Here is a 16,557-nt window from a genome sequence, read left to right as displayed (position 1 = left end):
TATACACATACAAACATATGGTCCTGCAATGCAGTTTTAATTATTATCAGTAAAAGGTTCTCCATGTTTTTACACTGTTTTTAATTAAGTATTTCGCCTACGATTAAAATAAAATGGCAAGCAGTAGTTCCACACCACAAAAACCGCCCGAACAGAGGTATGCCATATTTGTTATTCTGGGAATGTTTGACAACAGGTTTGACATTCTAGAAGCAAAAGTTGCGAAACGGCGTGTTCATCGAATTCTAGCTGTTTTTTCCAAAAAAGAAAGCCGATTAATCCCTTGGCGAATTCAGTACGGACTAGTCTTTCACGAAGTACGGTTAATTCGGTCAGACAGCGTGTCTTGTCAGCAAAATTATTGAAATTAAAAAGCGTCCAAAACCAATTAAATGACGCCAATTATCACCTAGCGGTAAGTTATCGATTGTTCAGAAGACAATAGTCTTTTGTATTTATTATAGGAAGTTATAAGAGAAAATCAGGCTTTGAAAACGTTACAAAAACGTCAGGATAGAGCACTATCAAAGTAAGGTAGACGTATTCCATGGGATAGTGTACAATGAAATGTCTAGATTTAGAATGATTGCGTTACTTTTTTTTAAGATATGAAGGTGCAAATGCAGAATTGCCACGTCTTATCAAATCGCATGAAGAAGAAATACGATTTTTGACTGAGAAAAACAAACAGTTGCGCAAAAGTGTTAAAGAACTAAATGAGCAATTGAAACATAAAAGTGATGAACTGCTGAGTGTCCAAGAACAATTAAAACACTATGAAAAACTTGATAGAGATAAGCACTTGTTGGAAAGGGAAAAATTGGTAGAGGAATTAGAGGATGTGAAGGCAAAACTTAAAAAAGCGGACAGTGAAATAGTTATTTTGAATAGGAAACTTACTCTAGAAAATAAAACATCGAAGCAGAGACTGAATGTTGAAATGGTAAAACATAAACAGTGTCAAAGGGAACTCGCACAAGCGTTAACTGAAATTAGTAAACTGACCAAATTCGCGGAGGTAATTAAATCTAATCTTCATGAGCTTTTTTTCATCACCTGTATTCCTTTTAGACCAAAGACAAGCCATCAAACGGGAGAAAGCGATTTTCCACTTTACCTCAAAGACAATCGACTTCCTTAGTTTCTTTAAATGGCACCAAACATTCCAATTTACCAGAAAATCCACCTTTCGCTGATAAAACTCCAGTTACTGAGGTAAAATTAGAACCTCTAACACAGACCAAAGAAGAGGAAATTAGTACCATAAAAGCATACAAAGGAATTTTAAAGTGTCCATCAGAAAATATCAAAGCTAGATTATCAGCAGATTCCAGAAAAGACATAGATGAAGAGATTTTATCAGTGGATAAGTTAAGCATAAGTGGAAGCGATTCCTCAAATGAGAAAGAAAGCCACCTAAGTCGTCCAAACTCGAATCCAAAACTGGAAAAAATTGAACTAAACATACAAAAAGCTATGCGAAAAAGCGAAGAGAATAAATCTGGTGATGAACTTAGTAAGCGACTGGGAGATTTTTGTTTACAGGCAGTGGATTCTATTAAAAATTGTTCCAATCTGATTGAAAATCATAAAGAAAATTTAGCGTTTGCAAAAGAAGATACTGAGCATATAGCGGAAACTGTGAAAGGAGTTGCAAATATTGAAAAACGGATGAAACGTTCAGCGAATTTACATTCTCCTGAAAATGATTTACCTGAAGATAATTTTGATTTTGTTAATAAAATTTTAAAAGAAGAGGCAGAGTTTCAGGCAAAGTATAACAAGAATGGAAAGAAAAAGGAACCTGCGGTCGCAAGTAATGATAAACAGAAACTGCTGGCTACTTTAAGGGCAATTGATAATGGGGATAGCTTCGATTCTTTTGAAAGCGAATCCAAACAGGATAAGCAATTAATGAAAGAACTTTTTGGGGACTTGTCGAACTGATGGGTCGTCACTGACAGGGAATTTATTGTATACTGTTATTTTATCCTTATTGTTATTTAGTGTTTAGTTAGTCTAAATTTAGGGAATTTGTACTTACCTGAACGAAATTATATTGTGATATGCAGCAAAACGTGTATGAATTTCGTATGTACACTTATATTTGAGACTGAAACTGCAAAATATGCTGTAACAACATCTATTTTATTGAATAATATTGACTACAGAACGATTGCCACCAATCGAATTTTATGTCTAACCTAACAAAAATATTTGTTTAGCAAAAATACAGTCTTAAAACAGACATAAAAAAAATCGCAAAATTCATACAAATAACCGTTCAAAAGGTTGATATCTATAAAAATAAACAGACCCCCGCACAAATTATTTTTGACGGGGACTCAACAGAAACTTTCTTCAAAAGTTACTTACGTGTACATTTTTAACACAGGAAACAAATTTTTACAAACGATCTTATAATGAAACTCAAAGCTAACAGCTACACCATCATAAACAATCTAACACATTGATGTTAAAAATTTGGCAAAAATTTCCCAAACTAGAACTCCAGCTACTTTATACTTTCACATTATTCGCTGCATTTCAAATTCTAAAAGCTATCTCATCACATTAAGGTTATTGTCTTTTAAACTAAGGCTTGTAAAAAGTGCTAAATTTGAATTTTTTTTCGTTTTTTTATGAATTGTTACAAAGAATTGACTCTGAAACTCTAACATTTAAAATAAAACCACAGTATCTCCAGATATGTTTAGGATCGTAGAATAAATTGTGTTCTGCTTGAAAACGAAAGTGGACGATATGTTACTCACTGTACATTAAACTTTGCCACAAGTATAACATTAATACATCTAGTTGTAATTTAGTAACAATTGCAATAATAATTTCATTTGGCAACCTAAAACGTAAAAGCAAGTGTCCACGGTGAACTACCCGATGATCGTTCTCTTAGACTGGACAGGCTACAGGATTTGTGCTAGGTTGAATAATGCCACCAGGACCAGGCAAAACTGTTTGTCCTTGATTAAGAAATTCATCCACTCTTCGTGCGGCTTGTCGTCCTTCAGAAATAGCCCAAACAACCAAGGACTGACCACGTCGACAATCTACAAACACAATATTAACTTTTCTGGGATACAAAATTGCTTGTCTTTTACCTCCAGCAGCGAAAACGTTCGGCAAATTGGTCTTGTATTCTTTAGTGTTGAAGTTAGAACGAGCATCCAATGTCAGTTCGAGTTGGTCAGCAATGGCGCGCTCTGGACCCAAGAAGCCCATGGCTAGAAGTACCAAATCGGCTGGGAAGACTCTCTCGGTTCCTGGAACTTGGTTCATTTGCCACCGACCGCTTTCATCTTTGGTCCATTCGACATTAACGGTTTTAACACCGCTGACGTGTCCTTGCCCATTATCGAGAAATTCTTGGGTTAGAATGCTGAAGACTCTTGGGTCGCCACCGAATCGTACTTTCACCTGATCAAAAGAAAAATTAGTACTAAAAAAAGCACAAGTTTGCTTTAGGTACCTCGTCATGACCGTAATCAACTCTAAATATTCTGGGCCACTGTGGCCAGGGATTATCAGCTGTTCTCTTTGGACTTGGTTCCGGAAGAATCTCAAACGTGGTGATCGAAGCGGCTCCATGTCTCAACGAAGTAGCTATGCAGTCACAACCGGTGTCACCACCGCCGATGATTATCACATTTTTGTCCTTGGCGTGAGGACCGCTATGGTTAGCTCCTAGTTGCTTCTTCTGCCAGCTTTCCAAAAACTCCATAGCGAAGTGAATTCCACCTAGCTGACGTCCTGGTAGAGGTAGATCTCGTGGCCACGTGGCTCCTGTACAAAGAACTACAGCGTCGTATTCCTCGCTCAGTTCTTTGGCAGAAATATCCTTCCCCACGTTGACATTGGTCTTGAACGTTATTCCTTCAGCTGCTAGAAGATCCACCCTTCTTTGAACAACGTTCTTGCTCAATTTCATTGTGGGAATTCCGTATTGCAGTAAGCCTCCAACTCGATCGTTTCTTTCGAAAACGGTGACAGTATGACCTGCCTTGTTCAGCTGGTGGGCACACGCCAGTCCGGAAGGACCCGATCCTACAACTGCGACTTGTTTCCCGGTTCTGAATTGAGGTATCTGGGGTGTGATCCATCCATTTTCGAAAGCGTGGTCAATAATGGCACACTCTATATTTTTGATAGTTACACTAGGCTCAGAAATGCCCAAAACGCAAGCACCTTCACATGGTGCGGGACAAACTCTTCCGGTGAATTCCGGGAAGTTGTTTGTTTGGAGGAGGTGGTTAAGAGCTTGCCTCCACTGGTTTTGGAAGACGAGGAAATTCCACTTTGGTATTATGTTACCGAGTGGACAACCATGGGAGTTCGACTGACAGAATGGGACTCCACAATCCATACAACGAGCGGCTTGGACTCTCAGACCTTTGCGGACATGACCGAAGTTGTAAATTTCGTCCCAGTCTTTCATTCGCTTTTCCGCCGGTCTGTACATCCCGGTTTCTCTTGGGTACTTCATGAACCCACGTACCTTGTCCAGTTTTTTCTGCTCCATTGCAACATCAGTGACTGCGTCCTCGATGTCTTGGATTTTAGGTTCGTGGTTTTGCTGCACGTTGTTGACCATCTGCTCGGTCGCTTTTTGTTTTAGGACACGTTGGTATTCGTACGGGAATACCTTGACGAATTCCTTTCGTCGTTCGTCAAACTCATTGATTAGTTGCTCGGCGATTACACTTTCTGTTAGGTCTTTGAATTCGTGGAGAAGAGTTTTGACAAGGTCGACGTCTTCTTTGTCTTCCAGTTTACAAAGTTCTACCAGTTCCGGGTTACATTTAGTGGAGAATTTACCATCGACGTCCCAAACGTAAGCAATGCCTCCAGACATACCAGCAGCGAAGTTGCGGCCAGTCAGACCCAAAATCAAGACAATACCTCCTGTCATGTATTCGCAACCGTGATCCCCTACACCTTCTACAACCGCTACAGCACCGGAGTTTCGCACAGCGAAACGTTCCGAAGCAATACCACGCATGTAAGCGCGACCAGAAGTGGCTCCATACAAGCAAACATTGCCCACGATCACGTTCAAATGAGATTCGAACGGCGATGTTTTGGGAGGGTATATGATAATGGTACCGCCTGAAAGACCTTTGCCTGAAAAAACATGATTAGTGTGGTGTTGGTTAACATCTGGGTATCAAAACGTACCAACATAGTCGTTTGCATCTCCTTCCAAAGTCACAGTAATTCCGTTAACCAAGAAAGCACAGAAACTTTGCCCAGCCGAACCATTTAATCTAATATTGATATGCTGATCATCGGGAAGACCTTGCTCATCGTATTTGCTAAAAGAACGAGTATATTTATTTGTTTTTTTGTGATGAAACTTCAACTAACCAAGAAATGTGGTAGCTAAGAGTGGAAGTGACAGCTCGACATTCGTTATTAATCTTCATTTCGATATCGACGGTCTTCTCGGTTCCATCAAGTACACCTTTTGCTTTTTCAATGAGGATGTTATCCATTCTGTTTTCTAATTGGAAGTCTTGAACTTGCGAAGCCCCTTTAATGTTAACCCCCGGACGCATATGCAGAGCATTCGTTAGGATCAGATTCAAATTGAGCATCTTAGCTTTAGCCGAACCTTCTTCTGATACTTTCAGCAAGTCAGTGCGACCTACCAATTCCTGGTAGGTCCGAACTCCCAGTTTCGCCATCAGTTGTCTAACTTCTTCCGCCAGCATGAACATGTAATTAATCACGTGTTCGGGTTGTCCCGTGAACTTCTTCCTTAGTATAGGATCTTGAGTGGCGATACCTACTGGGCAAGTGTTTAGATGACATTTTCGCATCATAGTACAACCCATTACGATTAAAGGCGCTGTGCTGAAACCGATTTCGTCTGCTCCGAGCAAAGCTGCGATGACCACATCAAACCCTGTTCGAATTTGGCCATCCGCTTGGAGCACGATTCGAGATCGTAAATTGTTTAGAACTAAAACTTGATGGGTTTCGGCAATGCCGAGTTCCCAAGGTAAACCAGCGTTCTTGATACCAGTCCAGGAACTGGCGCCAGTGCCACCGTCATGCCCGGAAACGACAATGTGTTCCGCTTTGCCTTTCGCTACACCGGAAGCTACGACTCCCACTCCTACCTCTGACACCAACTTGACGGAAATGCGCGCCCTCGGGTTGGCACATTTCAAGTCGTAAATGAGCTCGGCGAGATCTTCAATGGAGTAGATATCGTGATGGGGCGGAGGGGAAATTAAACCGACGCCTGCGACGGAATGTCTTGTCTTGGCGATTTCCGCTGACACTTTGTACCTGAAATGAAGTGTGTCATATGATCCAAAAATAAAATAATAGGACAAGTAAGCTTAATTTTAGAAATGGCTTTCAGAATTTCTTCAACATTGATGTCATAATTTGCACACAAAATGTTCGTATTAGAAGGTATATTAATAATAATCTATATATAAGTAATATTAAAACAGAATCACACAAGTGATAGATATAATGTGAATTTGAACATTCATTTGATGTTGTGGTGTCCCGATTTGAAAATTTAATTTTCGCGCCGAGAAAAAAAACCAACGCCGCAAATCCGTATTTAATAATTCCAGTAACGTATGCCTATATTTTAGTTACTCCTATTTTTTGTAACGTGTGTCCAATTAAAAATCTGGTCAAGAGGGCTGCCACATCTTGTTTTGATGGTGTGGGTGTAAACACGTCTTAAAATTGCGATAGCAATGCTTGCTAGATAGTAAGATGAGCATTATAGTGACAAGAAAGAAGGACAAACATGGGACAAACAAGATGATTAAATTATGCCACACTGTCAACAAATTTAGGCAACAAAGAATTTACATGATGTTAAATTATGTGCTAATTCAAGCTACTGATTTAATCAAAATTAAGTTTACTCAACAACATACGACACAGAATAAAGTCCACATGAAATAAACAGAGCAGGCGCAAATTAAATACGGTCAAGAATAAATGTTCAAATTCAAGCTGTGAGAAAATAATTTGGATGTAAGAATGCAGCACATTAGTATAATACAGAACAAACATAAAATGCACCTACATATCTGGTTGAATATAACGACATTAATTAGGTGTGTTAAGCTGCTTACCCTGGAAGTTCTCCACCTTCTCCTGGTTTGGCCCCTTGCGCCATCTTAATTTGAAGATCATCCGCATGAGCCAAATACGAAGAAGTCACACCAAATCGACCAGAAGCAACTTGCTTGATGGATGATCGCTTCTGTGGATCTAAATAACGCTCCGGATCTTCACCACCTTCGCCTGTGTTACTTTTTCCTCCCACTTTATTCATCGCAATCGCTAGAGTCTGATGGGCTTCCAAGCTAATAGAACCAAAGCTCATGGCACCAGTTGCAAATCGCTTCACAATTTCTGATGCGGGTTCTATTTCATCAAGAGGTAACGGCTCATCCAAAGTTCTTAGATCAAAACGACCTCGTAGCATACAGTTTCGTACAGATTCCATAGTAGATTCTCTGAATTTCTCATAAGCGGATTGGTTTTTATTTATTGCGGATTCCTAGAAGCAACCACGTTTACAATAGTCCAGGTTGTTACTTCCTTGGTCTTTACCTGTAGTGCCGCAATACTAGCTGGTTCGTTCAGATGTTTTTCGCCTCCAGCTCGCCAATGGAAGTTGCCTGTATCTCGTAAAATCAGTGAATCTGTAGCTATGCAATACGTATTTCCGTGTCTCTGAAACGCTTCCTGAGCTAAGGTTTCTAAAGTGACTCCTCCAATGCGCGAGTGTGTACCTACAAATTCATTTCAAATAAAAATAACATAGATCCATATGGTACGCAAGTAACCATGTCACCTACCTCTAAAGCATTTATCGATGACATCCTCCGCCAGCCCCACAGCCTCAAAGATTTGAGCGCCTTTGTACGACTGCAAGGTCGAAATTCCCATTTTCGCCATTACTTTGTTAATTCCAGTTTGCATAGCTTGCGCATAGTTCTGGAAAATGACTTCGTCGGTAAGAGAAGTGTCAAGTACTCCCTGGTCTCTCAAACTTGACGCTAGCTCGAGGGCTAAATATGGACAAATCGCATCAGCACCGTACCCCAGAAGAACGCAAACATGGTGAACCTCCCTCGCCTCAGCGGTTTCCACAACCAAAGCGACTTTCATTCGAGCCCGCATTTCGATAAGATGATGATGGACAGCACCTAAACAAAATAATCACATTTAATCTGTAAAACAAACAAGAGCTCTCAATATTTACCAAGAGCCAATAGACTGCTGATTGGAACGCGTTCGCTTCCCGCTTTGCGGTCGGACAGAACAATGATTTGGTTGTCTTTGCTCGCTTGATGAGCTTCTTCGCAGACGCTTTGCAGTTTCTTTAGGAATCCTACGGGCCCGCTTTCGACTGGAAAGGTGATATCGATTATGTGGGCGCTCCAGTTTCGATGGGTTGTTTGTTTCAAAACTTCGAGATCCACGATGGAAATGACGGGTTGTTTTAACCACAAGCGGTGGACTTGCTTGGGGTCTGGTCGGAGAATGTTCGCCTCGGGACCAATCGGGCATTGCAAAGACATTACGACTTTTTCTCTGAACGGATCGATGGGAGGGTTTGTAACTTGAGCAAAGAGTTGTTTGAAGTAATCGTAGAGAAGCGGAGCGAAGTTTGACAGGCAGGCTAAGGGGACGTCGTTGCCCATGCTACCTAGGGCTTCTTTCCTGGAATGAGTTGTTGGAAATATGGTGTTGTGGTTTGATGGAAACTTACTTGTTGTTGACCATTGGTAGCAGTAACATGTGAATGGTCTCGGTGGAGTAACCATAAAGGGAAAGACGTTTATCGCCAAGTCCGCTTGGTTCGTACTTTGGTTTAGATGAACGATTTGCTTCTAAATGAGTTTGTCTCAGTTCGTCCATAGTTATCTAAATTGGTTGAAATTATTACAGGGTTATAACAAACACGACGAAAATTGTGAGCACAAACTTAATATAGTACTTCTACAAATGGGTTAGGAAATTAAAATAACTACTAGAACGGGTTAATCACAATGCAATAAAAATATAAAAACTGTGGTCAAAACGGAAGCTTCAAAAAATAAAAGAAAATTTTAGACCAATAACCACTCCACTCACCATCTGTAGATCGCCATTAAACATGCAAAAATAAATTACGATTAATATGAAAGATCTTTACTGATAGTCTTCTATTGAAAGTTAAATTAAGTAAAGAAACTTAATTTTACAATTACCTGTTCTTTGAGCCATTCTGAATGTGGTCTAGAACGCGCAATTTGTTGTTTCAATTCAACGTCTTGAATGACCGATTTTTCCTGAGTGTCAACAAGCAACATTCTTCCAGGTTTAAGTCGACTCTTGAAAATAACCTGAGATGGGTCTACGTCATAGACGCCAACCTGAAAGACTGAATAAAAAAAAATCCAAAGCTTGTAGACAAAGTACCTCGCTGGCCATGATCATCATATTATCCTTGGTGATGTAGAACCGTGAAGGACGCAAACCATTCCTGTCGAGTATGGCACCAATAAACCGCCCATCAGTGAAAGAAATCAAAGCTGGTCCGTCCCATGGTTCCATAATGCAAGCCGCCCAATGGTAATAATCACGTTTCTCTTCAGACATCGTAGGGTCATTGTGCCAGGCTTCTGGCACCATAGTCATCACAGCCTAGAATTGCAAATCTAAATATGTTTCCAGTCCAATTCGCACCGAAAAATTTACCTCCGGTAATTTGCGATTACCAGCATGTACCAGGAACTCCAAAACGCAATCAGCTGAACCGCTGTCAGACAAATTGGGTTCAACGACAGGATACAGATCCTTAAGCTTCTCGCCATACTCTTCATTATACATAACACCTTCTCTGGCCTTCATTAAGTTAACATTACCACGCAAAGTATTAATTTCGCCGTTGTGAGCCAACATTCTAAAGCAGAAACGTCAATCTTCGAAAAACGATTAAAGTTTGTTACTAAGTACCTAAGCGGATGAGCTCTTTCCCAGCTGGGGAAAGTGTTCGTTGAAAATCTGGTATGCACCAAAGCTAAGTAGGTGTCATACAGCGGGTCAGCAAGGTCCGGGAAATAGGTCCAGAGTTGATCGGACGTCAACTGGCCCTTGTACACGATGGTTCTGCGGCTCAACGAACAAATGTAGAATCTTTTTCCAGATGAGGGAATGGTGTGGCTGGCGCGTTTACGCAAAATGAAGAAACGTCTATCCAACTCGTCCTCAGGGGCATCGCCCTTTACACCCACAAAAACCTAGTAAAAGTAGCTATGAATTTGCGAAACGACTATTTTGGATCAGTACTTGTCTCATAAATGGTTCGGTGTTCTTGGCGACGGTACCTATGGAGGAATTGTCGGTTGGTACGGTACGCCAAGCCAGCACGGACATATCCAGTTCCTCTGCCAAGGACGCGAACTTCGCTTCGAATTCTTGGTGGTGGAGTTTATCCAAGTAGAATATCCCAGTTGCGTACTTGCCGAAAGGAGGCAACTCGATGTTTTGCTCATCTCTGGAAAATCACGCGTTTGAAAGGCGCTATTTGTTTTCGGGTAATTAAATTTTCTGGGGGCGTTTGAGTGCTACGTAATTAAATGTAGATTCAAAGGAAATGTAATTTTATTTTAGGGCTATTAATTTGTTAAAGTATAATTATCGTCTGTAAACATTGTCTTTGTAATTATTTAATAATTGCATTCAGGCGCATTTCGCTTGCTCGGGTTTATCACTGTTGTAAAATTATTTATAAAAAAGGATTACCGCTTTTACTTTCAAGGATATCGACTTATAAAGCAATTAAAAGTGGGTATGCGTTTGTTATTACTGGATGCAATTGAGCACTAAGACCAAAATTAAGCAATATGGGCAACAAAATAATAAAAACACCTTTCTAATCCATAAAATAAAATAAAATAAAGGGACTAGAATAAACTACACAGCCTGCGAACATGAAATTACACAATAAATGTTGACACGTAAAATAAAAAAAAAATGTACTCAAAATAACAATAAGAAATAACATGGGCTGGTAAGCGTGATCCAATTTAACCGTCTGTCGCGAAATTGCCCTATTTCGCTTCGTTAGAATATACCAAATGACTATTAATGTTCGTGATTTTTTTGTCAGGTTGGCAATATATTTAAAATTTTATGATGGCATGTCAGAATTGACAACTATGGATCGACATACTAGCAAGGCTGCCAACAATTTAGAATTGCCAACACAAAAATTTGTAATACATAGGAGTAATTAAAAAGTCTAACTAAAGTATACAATTTTTTCCATAATAAAAAAACATTTACTGTATTTTCCCGCTATTGTAGCTCTACAGTTAATTTTTGTCCACACTGGATAAATTAATCGCAATAAATCATCGAATTGAATATCAAACGGGTAAAGGTAAAAAACAGCAACAATTATTAATATAGATTTACGTCAATATCAACCTTGCAGTAAAGGTAAAAAACACTATTAACTCTGACCTAATATTTCTTAACGAAAAACAATCGTTACAGTAGGAATAAAAAAAATATTATCTGATAAATTCCATTTTTTTTAAAGAAAAAACTGGTGAATGGTACGGATTGTCAACGATCAATATAGCATGAGATGAGTGCTTTGGTTTTTCCAAATATCTTTTTTATTTAGAACAAGAAACTTTCCGATCTAATCCTTAAAAGTCAATGTTTATACAGAAATTACCATAAACCTCGACTTGTCATTGATCTATTTCTTGTAAGTGGTAAGTATGTATTAGAGGTAAAACAAAAGATGGTCATTGAAACAACAACTCTAAATAAAACGAGGAGTATATTTTTTTACCACTGTTCTTTAATTAAACTTATTAAAATTTTTATTGCTACTAAACACATTTATTTAAATCAAGCTAATTCTTGTAAACCATTAGATTACGTATGGTTTCTATAGGTATTAAAAAACCACAAAGCTAGAAAACATGTATAGATTAAGATCAATAAGCCAACAACGACATTTTTATAGAAACCCTAAAAAAGAGTCTGGTCAAACAGTTGCTTAGTTTTTATTGATACAGCCACCTTATACCACTTTCAGCTTTGAAGCGCTATGATTGGTAAATTTAAAAGCTGAAGGGAACTATAAGCCAATGCAGAGAGTCGTTTTAATTTATTTTATTTTCAAACGTTATATATATAACTGACACTTATATGACGTTGTCACCGGGGTTTAAGTGCCATTTCTATGCCAGCGTGTTTGAGCCGTGTATAACTACTACTCCTCCAGAGTATAAAGATCGATTTATAAACTTTTGCAATTAAACTCCACCCTCTTGGCTCACGACGAATAAAAAATCATCCGAATTGAGATGGGGCGGGTGGGCGGGGCTTATATTTTACCTCCGCCCCTAGGTCTCCAACGAAAGAACACTTCATTACAATTTAGAGCAGGGCAGGTATGGATGGGGCTTAATCTTTGGCTTTATTTTTTTCTTAATACATATACACAATATTCTTGGAATAACACGACATTCAAAAAGATGTTTTTAATTTCTCGTATAGAAATAAAGATTATATGTGGTATGGACTTAATTCGCCTCGCTATCGCTCGGGGTTTAATCATCCATACTCCGTCACATAAAGTATCACTTAAACTCCTAATAAAATAAATATCTATTGTTATTTGTTCAAAGAATGTGACCCCTAATGCTTTACAATTTAAAAATGATACCTATTATCTATTAAACTTCTTCAGTATTACAATGTATGCCGAAGATCGATATCAATTATGACAATGATGACAAAAATACTTGCCATATTTAGATCGAAAATTTCTTGTAGAAAAAGAACAAATTCTAAATTACATAGTCATAGTAAAATTATGACAATTATTATTTTTTCCATAAAATAAAATAAATTAATACTGACTGGCTTTATTCTCTTATTTCCCTTAAGTATGTTTATTTTCTTCTGAAACAATTTTTAATTATCTCCCGTTACCTTTAATATAAAATGAAGCCTTTGGCCAGACTCTACATTTTTATTCAAAAAGAAGCCATCATTTGAACAAATCTTGCCTTATAGTGTGTTGATAGTGTTGATAGAATGACATTTCATTAAAAAAATATTAGAATAGTGTCATGCATATCAGGTGTTCTATTGCGTGATCAACGTAATAGATAATAAGTGGCTTAAAAAATGATTTGATTTTAGATAATTTCTTACAGGTGAAGTGGATCCACTCATTTCTGTTATGGAATTTGGACCCAGGCAAGGCTGACGATCCGACTGATATCTGGGAGTTAAATTAATACATACGCAGGAAAATACATGCTCTTGTTAAGTGCACGTAAAATTCTCAAGTTTTTAGCTGCAAGATTTTATCTGTAACGCGTGAGTCAAAATAGCATGCGATAATAAAACAAATAAACGAAACAATAAAAACGAAAACATCGTACGAAAGTCATTAATTTATATTTCAGATATAAGGGTTAAGGTTTATTTTGTTGGTTTTCGGAACCCCGAGGTAATGATTAATATGGACGGATGGGGCCGTTAGAGGTGAAATTCTTGGATCGTCGTAAGACGGACAGAAGCATCTGTACGTGCTTAATAGTCGAATTCTTTCGATTTATGTATAAGCGTAAAAAGTCAAAGTTAAGCTTTTGATTTCTTGGCAAAACTTCCAAGAAGTCCGTTATATAGTTATTTAGATATATTATGAAATAAATATGTTTCTATAAATTCCCTTTTTCATGATAAATCCTGTTGGCGAAGTTTATGTCAAAATGTATTGCAAGTAAGGTTTACTTTGCATTTTGAAATGACGCCAACTTTTCGGTAGAATGAATAAACAAACTTTGCTTATCGTTTTACCATCTCCACAATAATCTTAATGTACACATAAAATTTCAGAGCAATCGATTTCGGTGGTTTCTGAATTATTTGTTAAAGTAAAAATTATCTGTAAGACAAAACAAATAATAAATCATATATCATTCAAGGGTTATGACTATGAGTATGGAAAACTCGTAAACTTTGTAGTATGATAAATGAACAGAATTCAAGTCATAATTTTGTCATACAAAAATGATTTATGTGTAAATCGTTCTCAATTATCCACATATGGAGTCTGTCGATTTGACAGATTTTATGGCTAGTGTCTAAACCGTCTTAGATAGGATCAAGTACTGAGACATGTCAATCTTTGCGGCCATAAATTTCGCACAATTCCTAAAAGTGGATTGATAAAAACGAATTAGAGAAAAAATCACTTACATACATTAAATTATAGTGTGTATGAACATTTATTTTAAAATTGTCAAAAATAAAATTTTGTGATTAAAAAAAAAGAAGCTAAGAAACCAGATCGCTTTTGACCATAGAACAATTATTAGTCACTTGCACTTTTTACCTTAAAATGAAATTTTTATAATAACAATGGAAGTCCTACGCTCTCCAACAGATACCTACTGCAAACTTTGCACACAATGTACACTTTCGACTTACCATAAAAGCCCGACTACAGAAACAATGCTCAATACCTGCATTAATAAAACTTGCATACCTAAGCTTGACGGAATAAAAGTCATGTGGAATGGCGGTGAGGACTCCGGCGCCGTCTCCAGTGTCATTGTCACAGGCACAGGCGCCACGATGGTTCATAGAAATAGCAAGACGCTGGGCATCGCGTACTATCTTATGGGAACGACGACCGTCTATGGCAACTATAAAACCGACACCACAAGCCTCCTTTTCAAGCTGAGGGTCGTACAAGCCCTGTTTTGGCGGACCTTGCCACGCTTCAGCCATTTAACCACTGGAACGAAAACGAGACTGGTTAACTTTCTAAAATTTGACGAATTCCAACTTCAAATTTAAACTGTACTTGTAAATTATCGGCAACTTTATCTCTAGGTATATACTTTTATAGTGTAGTAAAGTGATGCAAACTTTATGGCGCTGTTGTAAATTAGAAGTGTGATAGACTTGTGCTGAACACGCTTGCATATGGTGGGACGAAACGCATTCCGTTTTAACAGACCCAAAGGTAAATTTAGCACCTTTGTCGTTATGCGAGGAGTACGGAAACTGCAGTTGTTAATATTAGGGGAAGTGGGTCTCATGTCGCTGGACTAAACAAGAATTTCAACTTTCGCATTTAAGCAGCATTTCTTAAATTGGGAAAAAAATAAAACAAGACACTTTAAGTTAGCGTCTGGCTTAATTAATTTTCGACTTGTCGAATTTTAAAAGCGGTTAGATTTAATGAAAGGCGTAATTCCATGTTTTCTTTTATGTTTGTATTTTGGCAATATTTTACACGTGTTGTCTGTACCACCTAAAAATAATGAGAAATTAGTTCAAAACATATTTGTTTACTTGGCGGTGATTACACTGAGTGACGAACCGATGATTTATTTTAAAAATTTATTTATGCTGTTGCAAGGAACAAAATGTAAATAAAGTGATAAAATATTTTGACTATCTAAAATGTCGTGTATCAACTAACAGCCACAAAATTGTGCGACATATGTATGAACTGATTGATCTACATTTTTTGTTATGTAACATCTGTTATTTATAGCTATTCTAAGATGTTTTAAAAATTGTCTTCACAATGTTATGCCATGTTATAATTCTTGCACCCAATTCAAATATTGACTACTTCAACTTTAGTAAGTAGAAATTGAGTCAAAGTTCTAAAAATTGCAGCACTGCAAAAACATGGGTATGTATACATGCATGTAACAATAACTCACTCAAAATGTTACCTAACTAGTTTCTGGTGTTTTATGTTACCTCAAATACATGTACTATAAAGTAATTAGCTGTGTTAAAGTATTAGTTCATGATGTTTACAGAAATGAAAGACGTGTTATCTGCATGATAATGCAAATAGTTTAATGATCCACATGTTGAAATTTGTAGGTGCTAACGATAAATAAATTGTGCTAATTTAACAACCTCAATATCTGGTGTATTTCGGCTAGATGTGATTTTAATACATGATTAGTACGTTTCCATGTAATTTTGAACACCTACCCTTCTGGTGTCATGAAATTTAATATGTCACCGTTTAATTAGAACCATGTCTTGACATCTTCTCTATGAAAATGAATAATTCGAAATACACCGCTGAGCTACTTTGAATCGATTTATTTTTAGTACGATTTAAATATAATATTTTTTTAAAGATTGAGGAAGTGGGTCACGTTTGCTATAATAAGGAAGAAGTTACCAGTACATTAAGCTCGTGGGAAATCAAATAAAATAAATGTTTCCTGAATATCGTGTGAATAGCTACTTGAGCTTTGTGGAAATCGATAGTCGCTAAATGAACGAGATAATACCAGTTCGGCAGATAGATCTAATTGCAGAGTATGAATCACTGAATTCTAATCATAGCTGCAGGTAAGAAAAAACTGTAAAAAGAGCGAAGCTTGTGTTTTGTATTAGCGGCATTGATTTTGCAAAGTGGGTTAGTTACTGCGCATTTATTGAATTTAAAAATAATACCATCTATAGGCAGAACGTTGACTTGAGATG

At 37.6% G+C, this 16,557-nt stretch overlaps 2 protein-coding genes across 4 annotated transcripts in view; one reads left to right on the top strand and one right to left on the bottom strand.

The window, feature by feature from the left end:
- The first annotated feature begins 23 nt into the window (after window positions 1–23).
- LOC135122746 (lebercilin) lies at window positions 24–2,058 on the top strand. Its single transcript, XM_064047145.1, has 5 exons — window positions 24–157; window positions 211–415; window positions 465–529; window positions 607–1,018; window positions 1,072–2,058. The coding sequence occupies exons 1-5, from the start codon at window positions 114–116 to the stop codon at window positions 1,945–1,947; spliced, it is 1,602 nt and encodes a 533-aa protein (XP_063903215.1). The 5' UTR covers window positions 24–113; the 3' UTR covers window positions 1,948–2,058.
- Window positions 2,059–2,127: 69 nt separating this feature from the next.
- Window positions 2,128–16,557, bottom strand: part of LOC135122744 (uncharacterized) — a 29,217-nt gene continuing 14,787 nt past the window's right edge. For 2 of the 3 annotated variants that reach the window (XM_064047141.1, XM_064047142.1), the window contains exons 2-17: window positions 14,576–14,827; window positions 10,339–10,546; window positions 10,006–10,289; window positions 9,748–9,952; window positions 9,469–9,693; window positions 9,258–9,422; window positions 8,777–8,931; window positions 8,267–8,727; window positions 7,860–8,210; window positions 7,612–7,793; window positions 7,128–7,558; window positions 5,383–6,312; window positions 5,194–5,330; window positions 3,488–5,139; window positions 3,120–3,435; window positions 2,128–3,068 (exon numbers count right to left, since the gene is read on the bottom strand). In XM_064047141.1, the coding sequence (XP_063903211.1) occupies window positions 2,911–3,068; window positions 3,120–3,435; window positions 3,488–5,139; window positions 5,194–5,330; window positions 5,383–6,312; window positions 7,128–7,558; window positions 7,612–7,793; window positions 7,860–8,210; window positions 8,267–8,727; window positions 8,777–8,931; window positions 9,258–9,422; window positions 9,469–9,693; window positions 9,748–9,952; window positions 10,006–10,289; window positions 10,339–10,546; window positions 14,576–14,820 (6,105 nt within the window). In that variant the 5' untranslated portion in view covers window positions 14,821–14,827 and the 3' untranslated portion in view covers window positions 2,128–2,910. Of the gene's footprint in view, window positions 3,069–3,119; window positions 3,436–3,487; window positions 5,140–5,193; window positions 5,331–5,382; window positions 6,313–7,127; window positions 7,559–7,611; window positions 7,794–7,859; window positions 8,211–8,266; window positions 8,728–8,776; window positions 8,932–9,257; window positions 9,423–9,468; window positions 9,694–9,747; window positions 9,953–10,005; window positions 10,290–10,338; window positions 10,547–14,575; window positions 14,828–16,557 lie in introns of those variants that run through there. The other variant, XM_064047143.1, reaches the window with a different exon arrangement.

The sequence above is a fragment of the Zophobas morio genome, unplaced genomic scaffold (assembly GCF_036711695.1).
Source record: "Zophobas morio isolate AGI-343-1 ecotype UQ-CSIRO unplaced genomic scaffold, CSIRO_AGI_Zmor_V1 ptg000005l, whole genome shotgun sequence".
Lineage (NCBI taxonomy): Eukaryota > Metazoa > Arthropoda > Insecta > Coleoptera > Tenebrionidae > Zophobas > Zophobas morio.
The sequence above is the reverse complement of the archived record's forward strand: the minus strand, read 5'-3'. Positions and strand labels throughout refer to the sequence as shown.

Bases quoted from the DNA above. Each gene is read 5' to 3' on its own strand.
- LOC135122746 (XM_064047145.1), top strand. From the start codon at position 114: ATGGCAAGCAGTAGTTCCACACCACAAAAACCGCCCGAACAGAG. The intron at 530-606 runs GTAAGGTAGACG...CTTTTTTTTAAG, and splicing joins CAGGATAGAGCACTATCAAA to ATATGAAGGTGCAAATGCAG. The intron at 1,019-1,071 runs GTAATTAAATCT...TATTCCTTTTAG, and splicing joins AACTGACCAAATTCGCGGAG to ACCAAAGACAAGCCATCAAA.